This window comes from Mesitornis unicolor, unplaced genomic scaffold, assembly GCF_000695765.1.
Source record: "Mesitornis unicolor isolate BGI_N332 unplaced genomic scaffold, ASM69576v1 scaffold10028, whole genome shotgun sequence".
Lineage (NCBI taxonomy): Eukaryota > Metazoa > Chordata > Aves > Mesitornithiformes > Mesitornithidae > Mesitornis > Mesitornis unicolor.
This window is the reverse complement of record NW_010201191.1, coordinates 47080-56206: the sequence shown is the minus strand read 5'-3', so window position 1 is coordinate 56206 and position 9127 is coordinate 47080. Positions and strand designations below refer to the sequence as shown.

General features: G+C 42.3%; 1 protein-coding gene across 1 annotated transcript in view; it reads left to right on the top strand.

Moving 5' to 3' along the window:
* The first annotated feature begins 5788 nt into the window (after positions 1-5788).
* Positions 5789-9127, top strand: part of FAM219A (family with sequence similarity 219, member A) — a 35693-nt gene continuing 32354 nt past the window's right edge. The window contains exon 1 of the mRNA XM_010189989.1: positions 5789-5885. Coding sequence (XP_010188291.1) covers positions 5849-5885 — 37 coding nt within the window. The 5' untranslated portion in view covers positions 5789-5848. The remainder of the gene's footprint in view (positions 5886-9127) is intronic.

Below are 9127 nucleotides of genomic sequence, written 5' to 3'. Positions count from 1 at the left end.
CCTGCTGTACATCCCCTTGTCACACTTTCTCTTGCTGAACATGCTATTGCTGACCATTGTTCATCTATATGGTGGATTCACCTTGATCCATTGTAAATCTCGCAGCCTTTGAGCCTCTCCTTTTATGCTGTTTCTCACATACTATGTAGATCTTGGTTCCCAGTGGTTTTGTTCCCAGTCTCTTTTTTTTAAGCACTTTGTGATCATAGATACTTCATGTCTAGATTGTAGTTATACCTAGAGGCTGCAGAGGTCTGTTGTCCAAAACACTGTGAGATTGTGGTTTTACATAGCCACCTGTGCACATCAGAGACCCTCCTCAGAAGCCTGCTGCCTACAGCTGCTTTTCTCAGGATACCTAGTGCAGTACAGCTTGAGACAGAGTGAATCTGCAAACGGCATAGGATTTTCTGTTCCCAGGACAAAGGGACTGAAGGCATAATTATAAATATTTATTAGCAGGAGCTACATTCTAGCCCAACATGGGAATGATAGAAGCTTCTTGATGAACTGAATGTACCCCCGTATCTGGGGTTTCTCACTTGTTTTTCTGCTCACTGAGTCAGCCTCTCATGCACAGAACATCTATCAAATTTTCCAAACTCAGTGTTTGATGTGGAAAAGAAGCAAAACACTTGAGCTTGTTCGTTCTTGTTAGCATCTGTTTGCAGCACGTGATCCACATGGGCAACTTCAGAAAGCAGGAGCCTGCTGAGCTGTGAGTGCTCCTTGTAGGCTGTCACACATGTGTTGGTACTGAGACCTTCCACATCTTCTAAGTTGGACAGAAGACAGCAGGCACATCACTGGTTAGTAATGGAGAGAGGCAAAGGTAGCTGGATGATACTTCTGAGCAGTCAGCTTGTACTGATTCAGCTAATGGTGATCAGACCAAAGCCTCTGAACTGTGGAGAGGAGTGGTGGGTAAAGCCCTGTATATTGGGTCTTTCTTGATGTTAGAAGGTAAGGCAATTTCCCTCCTGTGCTTTATCAAAAAAGCAGAGCTGCTTTAATGATTGTAGAATTTCCTACAGACAGCAGAGTGGAGAACATTTTTTTAGAGCTGTAAAAGTACTGGTTTTTAGTGTTGAGAAGGGTGGGCAGAGAGAGGAATTTTAGTTTACAGATATGTTTCTAAGGGGCAGCTGAATGCTACAGAAACCGTGTGTGCCCATTCCCTTCCACATGCACTGGGGTCACAGAGGATTTGCAGGGTGGAAAACACAGGCTTGTCAAGCTCTCAAGATGTCAGAAGTCTTGACTGTGAAGGAAGTCAAAGGAAGCTGCATTTTCCAAGGGTACATATAAGAGTATGTTTGTACCCAGCACCCAGGTCCACTGCTGTGGGTGTAACTGCAAAATTTGTTGGCTGTTTGGGGCTATTTTGCCCCACAGACAATGTGGGCTACTGATAGGGGCAGATGATAAGAGTAAAAAGGCTACTGACCTGCTGCATTATGGGACATGTTGAGTTTCTTGCCGAGTACTGCAAAAAAGAAACAGGATTTTAAAAAACAGGGAAAGAATAAAAACCCTACTGAGCATGCCATGTTCCTTAAGCCTCCTGATTTCAGTTTAAGGTGGTTTCAGGTTCTCTCTGTTCCCCTGCGTTCCAAGGATTCACAGCACTGCTGCACCATGAAAGTTCACTGAAATGAATTTCTGATGTTCAGAAATGGCACATGTACACACAGTGTAGGACATAGCTGTACCTAGCAGGGGAGCAGAGTTTTCAAGGTCCATTGTGTCGAGCCTGTAGAAGGAAACAAACTAGTAAGGAAGCTCCCCACTGTTCAAATGCTGTGGTTGTGCATGCCCAATTAAGCTGTGAGTATGTGGGGAGAAAACTTTGATTAAACTCCGGGCCCAGCCAAATGTTCATGCAGTGGCCTGATTGAATGTAATTTTTTCCCTAGGAATGAAGACATAAGGAGGCCTCAGGAACAAAAAAACCCTCTTAAATGTATTGAATTCCCATTGCCATTTAGAGCTCCTGTAGCCACATCTCAGCACTTGCCTTTTGATTGGGAGTGTTGTGTTCCCCCATTGAGCAGAGAGAAATCACATCATCTGGCCTGGGACTGGTCATACTGTGTAGCTGAGATTTTGACATCAGGGTCAGAGCTGAATGCATTGATTTAAGGAGGCTCAAAAAAAAAAGGCAAAATTGCCAAGTGAATTCCAATAGTGAAATCCTGTGCTGAGTCTCAGTGTGTTTGTAGGCATTCACAAGCAAAAGGCTTATTAGTCAAGTAAATGTTTCTCTGGGATGAGCTATCTAGAGGGAAATGTGCCCATTCAGTATGCACAGAAGCAAAGCATGTTCGTGCAAAGAGACAGCTCCAGCCGAGCTGCCGCGGGAATACTGTCATTCTTGCAGCCAGGGTTGTTACTAAGGAGTCCTGTGTGTTGCTGCAGAACGTATATGAAGTGATAGATGGGAAGTATGACAGTACCTTGGTGCTCCTGGGCTAGGCATAGATACACCCTAGCACTAGGGATGCTGTCTCTAGCCCAGTTTGGTTTCCTTTTGGATTCCTTTTACTCTTTGAAGGGAGCAGGTCTGGCCCATGCATGCAGCAGTGACTGCCCTGACTCTGCAGTGCTTTGTGATCTCTCTATGCTAGTCATATGTCTGTTGCGTAGTGATAGCATGTTCTCCTCTGCTGAAGAGGTGCAGTGCTACTGAGGCAGAAAAGCATTGTTCAAAAGCTTGAAGATGAATTTCTGGTGTAGACTGGCATTATTAAGGACTCTAGTGGTGTGTCCTTCATCAGAAGCAGAGGTGCAGTCTCCATCAGTTGCCTGACTTCCTCTCTAGTCAACAGGGAAAGGGAGACACATCTCCAAGGACAGATTAATCTCCTTTTAAGATGAGTGTCTAAGATAGGATGCAATGAATCGCTCTTTGAAAATCATCTTTGTCTCCTCTGGAGGTCTGGGAAGTCTTTTCTAGTTGTTTGGTCTAGAGCACAGCTGTGAGATTGCTCCAGCTGAGTTCTCTGGTCCAGGACCAGAACACAGATCCTCAAAAGCACCTCAGAATGTTTCTCCTATCCCACTGTTCATGCAAACAGATGTATAATGTCACTGGCAGGTTACCCACAAGGAAAAGTTAATGTCAGCACATAACTTCCAAGAAAAGTAGAATCTGGCTTTTATTTAAAGAGTTTAAGGGTAATTTCAACAATTTGAACCTGAGCTAGTTCAGGCGTCCAGGCCCCTTCCCTGTTGGCTATAAACTCACATATCGCAGTGCTGGACTGCACCAGCACAAGAGGCAGTGTGTGGGCATTGCACTGTGTCCTTTTCAGTAACACATCCGCTCCCATCCCTTCCTGCAGCCAGCAAACTGAGACGCTGAGGACTTGTGTTCAGTAGCACTAGGAAGCATCCAGCTCTTGGAGTCATGCTCTTTAAAAATGGCTGTATCCTGCCTTTTCCCAGACTGTCAGAGAAAGGTTCTCATCTGGGAAGCCTGGACAGAGGTGATGGCCTGCCACTTACCACCTTACACATCCCTCTTGAAGAGGTTCTAGCATGTCTGGGAAATCTGGCAGTTCCCACAAATATGCTTTCCTACAGCCTGAATTGTGGTTTAGTCTTTTCAACTGAGCATGTTGGACACCAATCCCATGTTACAAGGATACCATAAGAACTGGTCCTCAGTTGAGATCATACAATAGGTTCTGAGACAGAAAATAAGGATGGCTATTTCAAGTCAGATTAAAGGTCTCACCTAGCCCTGTGTCGTGTCCCCAAAAGGACAGGAACAGGGAGAGCCCACAGTGATACCTCCCTGTTTCCCCCACTCCAATGATCTCTGCCAGGGGCAGCCTGAGCCAGAAGCAGTGTTTTTGTATTTGATGAATATTCCTTCAATTTTTCTCACCTTTTCCAGAGCCCCTTTTAGCATCCACAGCAGCAGATCATCTGCTGTATGGAGAACTACTGAGTTTGTTTCCGGCTGCTGCATGTTAGCTGCCACTTCGTATTTCATGCTTGTAGAAAATAAAGGCTAGCTGATTCCTATTCATCTTCTCACCCCACTCAGGATTTTTCAGACTTCTCCCAGAGACCCTGTCCATTTTCTCTCCCTGGCTGAAGAGTCCTGGCCTGTCTAGCTGGTCATCTGATGGACCCTGTCATCTGACATCTCTTCCTTGAGTGACAGTAGCTAGCTACAGCTCAATGTTTTCATTTATAAAGTTGGAATTGGTTTTCTTCTGTGTACCACCTCACTTTAGCTTCATTGAATTTCAACTGCTCTATTAGAGGAAAGTAGGATAAATTGCATATGATTCAGCATCATCTTTTTAATGTCATTGTATGTGAAATTTTGTAAGCACCATCCATTTTAAATACTGTCAAAGTTTACTGGGTATTGCGAAGGAGCAAAATTTTGATAAAACATTATAACCCTACCCATGTTATTTGAGCAGTTTCTATGAAGATAGAGCCTAATTCAAGAATCATGTTTTATCTTATAAACACAGTGTATTAAATAGAGTTAATGTGCACTGTAGAGGAAAGGCAGGTACTGGGAAGGAAGGGACAGTGGCTCACTGAGTGATTTTTTTACTGAGAGCAAGGAGCAATGGTACCTTGCTTTGAAATTCAGTGACTCTGCCTTGCATGCTGTCAGTGTGAGTGCCAAATGATGGGTTGCATTTTTTGTAAGAAATTCTGTACGGAATACAAACTCCAGAAACTGAGAGATGGACAATATCAATTTACCAATTTGAAATGGTATTTTCTAATATTTAGTTTCTGATGTTTTGTTCCATTTCTTACAAAGTGATGGTTCCTTCAGATATTTGGCCTAATATTGGATCTTTGTTTTGCCTATGCAGCTCTACCTATTATAAATCTAAATTTACATGCACATTTATGTATATATTTATGCATGTTCAATTTAGTCTCTAGCTTCAAAGAAGTGAATATGTTTGAATACTGATTTTAATTTTCACTGTGGTGCTAACTAGAGAGAGTTCCATCAGGTTTCAGATTTGCTGTGAAAGGACTTTAAATGTTTTTAGCAGTGGTAGAACTGCCTGAATTGGTACTTTGTCTCTCTCTGAATTCTTTGATGTGCTGTACCATAGAGTACAACACTACCTGGATTAGGTTGTCTGCAAGTATGTGTAATAGGGCGAACTCTGTGTCTGGAGAGCTTTGGTTTTCAGGGGGGTTTCAGAGAAAATGAAAGGTGCTGTGCTGTAAGATACTGAAGTTAAATCTTTCCAGTTAGCCACTAAATAGGTCCAGCACAGGAAGTACAGGCTTCTTCATCCCTCTCCCAAGAGAAACTGGAGATTGAATTCTCCTACTTATTCAATCCTCATTCCTTCCGAGCTGCTCTTTTACACCGGTGGTCATGAGCTTTTTAGTTTTAATCTTGAGGTTGACTGATCCACTCAGAGCTCAGCTGAAACTGTAAATGCATTTCAAATAACACCCCAAAGAGTCATCACATGAAAATGGTTTGGGACTACTGCCAACCCTGGCTGAATTTGAACTGATGACCCACCCTCTACATTATATTCCTAGCATTATCCATTATATAAGTCTGATGTTGAAATCTGTGTTTCCAGAGGAACTTTTAGCATACTAAATGTGCTTCCAAAGTTATGTATTTTGCCCCTGGGTTTCAGCTGTTCAGAACACTAGCATGTGCTTTGCTCCCTCTGAATGTGGGTGGGGATGGACTCGCCTAACAACCGGTTGAGAAGAGACTGCATAACTTTTAGCTAAACCATTCTGTTTTGTTTCCTTTTCTTAACAGGATCCAACAGCTGCATCTATCTCAGACAGAGATTGTGATACGAGAGAGGGAGAGACTGTAGCCATGAACTATAAGCCGTCCCCCCTTCAAGTGAAATTAGGTGAGTCTTTGCTGATGGAGAGTGAAAAGATTGAATCCGAGGTCTGAAATACAGTGAGGTGCTCTTGAGATCATATGCAGATCTCCATGCATGTCGCTGAGCGTGACAGCTGGACTCAAAACAACTCACAAAGCAGTTTTATCACTGTGATTCTGCTGCTGAGGGAACTGACCTATAAACATGTAAGGACTCTGTATCTTGGTCTGTGGTAGTGTAAGGAAACGATGCCTTGAAAGGAAGGCATTGCTTTTAAACCTACAGATTTTTATCAAGCTAAGATCAAGGCTTGGCCAGATAAAGAATGAAGATAATATAGAGGGACTGTAAAAAGAAGAGAACACAGAATAACTGCAAACAAAAGGGAAAGGATCAGAGACTTGGGCCACTACCAGGAAAAGATAGAGCCATATTACTGTGAGATGGTGAGCTTGTACATCTTTAAAGGTCCACATACAAATGCACCTGCTATTTCTGAGCCATATTTTTAAGTTCTTGAAGCAGAATCAGCCATTTAGCACAATACACTGCTAATGATTACAGGTGGACAAAAATCCACATATGGCTATCCTGCCTCCAAAACCTGAGCCACTATAGTGCCACACAGCCTCAAGAACCCAATGAAGCAGGAGACAAAGGAGCAGTGTCGTTTTTGCTCAGACCATGGAAGAGAATTGGGAATCTAATTGGGAATATTTTCTGAACGGAGCAAGAAGCAGTCACCTGATTGTCCTTCACATTAGAACAAATGACACTGAGAGGATGCTGCTGGAGGTAATTGAGGGTGACTAGGCCATGTGGAGGAAGGCTCTGAAAGAAGTAGGTGCTCATATGTTCAGTAGAATAGCTCTGCCCCCTACCAAATGAGTGATAGGGAAGGTCAGCAGACAGCTAAGGTTTGAAGAAGATTTGGTGTGTGATTATGATGAGTTGTTCTCAGTATGTAAGTTTTTCCCAAGGACCTGTAATATTACTGCAAACACTAGTGTTGGCCTCATTTATAAGAAGAGTCTTAAAGAAACACCAGGAAAAGGCTAGGGAGCGCTTGTAAAGTCTCAAGGCTCTGCCTGAGTATGTGGTAAATTGAGTAATCAGACAACGCTAGTCATAGCAGTATGGAAAGGAGTGTCACACAGTAGACCCGTAGGCAGCAAAGGAAAATAAAGTAGTTGAATACGCAAGATCTCACTGAAAGAGTGATTAGGAAGAAGACAGAAAGTTGGATATGCAAACACAGTGAGATTATGCAGCAAAATGGAGAACGTTGAGCTACTGATATAGTAGATGAACAAGTGCAATGGGACACTGTATCTGTCCTGCAGCTGCAGTCATGAATACTCTGTTAACAGTGGCTGCTTTTCAGGAAAAGGTGGGAAGCAGTGGTATGTGTAACTAACAGCACAACTCACAGTTTGGTAAAAGATTATCACTGCCAGTATGCCATATGCCACCAGGATCCTTTTTAACTGCCAAGAGGCTTCTGTAACGTTATTAGAGAGATAATTACTACTGCAGTAGTTGTTTTGGATAATTTAACAACAGGAATCAGGTTGGAGAGCAATCTATACTATTATTGGTAAGTCTGAGATATTCTTGCATTTCTAGGCAATAAAAATATCCTCTAGAGATTTGCTAACGTGACAGGAAGTGGTTTTATTTTAGACTTCACTTTCATAAGTCATGAGGATGTTATAGGAGACCTGATAATAGGAAATAGATTTAGATTCAGGGATAAGAAGTTCAGTTCATGCAGATTAATTTAAAGGGTAATTTGAGGTAGATCTGTAACAAACCTCAGTTTTATAAACAAAGTGCTTAAGCAAAGCCAGTAGATTGAGGAACCCAGGAACTCAAAACACATCAGGTAGTGTTGAAAGAGAAAGTATCAGAACAAAGGACATTTCTGATGGAGTTCTCCAACAGTGATTTCATTTATATGTCCATTAATGACTTTGACAGAAAAAGCAGGAGTCAGCAAGAAAAATTAGTCATAGCCTGTTTGGAGACTTTAGTACAACAAAGACTCTAGAAATACCATAGAGAAAAAACATGAAAACTGGAATAGTAGAAATGAGAAAAATATGACAGGAGAAACTATGGGGTTTAAATTGCAGTTTACTAACTGGACGTGACTAAGGAAGAAGTAGTCTATTACATTAGTTGATTGCAAGGTAACTGATTATTAACATGGACTAATACATGAAAACACACCGTAGTCATACTTCTGCAGAGTTCACCGGCTTTTTTCCAGGGATCATATGCAACAAAATGATTAGTCTTTTTGCCAGAACTTCTGCTTTTCCTCGTAGGGAAAATTTGATCCATTTACCAGCTACTGAATGCTACCATCCACGAGTAAGGAGGCAAAGGGAGGTACTGGAAGAATCCAATTGTTTTTGCAGTGGAGGTGTGTCATTGTCAGGACCTCCTTTCCAGCTAGGGCTCCTGCCTAGTGAATACTCAGTGCTAACCAGAATATGCTTATGAAAGTAATAGTGGGTGAATCCCACCTGCTCAAGAGGGCTTGACAAGCCTGACGAGCATCTTCTTGCCCTGTCTCCAGAGAAAAGTCTGCCCAAACGCCTCTGTGCCTGTGGAGACAGCGTCCCTCTTTAATTAGGTGAACACATATCTAGTGGCATTTGGGTAGACTCTCTACTCTTAGCCATACCTAGATGAGCTCTAGGTTACCTGGGGTAAAACAAGACTAACAGTGTTGTCTGTAGCAAGTGTATCGTGCCTTTAATCCACATCAGCTCCTGCTGCTGTTATTCTTAAGTATGCCCAGCCTTTACAATTTTCAAGCAGTTTAATGGCTCACATCACCCAGCTCTGCGCTCTGTTCCTCCAACTAGATTTTTTTTGTCTCTTCTGCATTAAACTTGTCAGGATTTGGATTGTTATTTTAATCTCTTTAAGGCTAGACAAAGTTAGGGTAGTACATAAAAGTTTGATGGCTTAACTGGCAGAGCCATTGCTGGGGATGGTAGCGACTAGGGTTTTAATCCTGTTGCAGGTTTTTCATATGGATAGTGGCATTTTTCACTGTTAAATCAGAATCAATTGTTCAAATGTCAAATGCTGTGATGGAAGGTTGATAAATGTCATTTTTTTCACTCTGTGAGGATTCATATATAAATCTGTCATATGTGCTTACTGGAAGCTTGGTTCAAGTGAGCTCAATTAAATACCATCCCAGCATGAATACAACTTTTGCTAGCAGAGGCTGCAGTGATTGAAGTGTG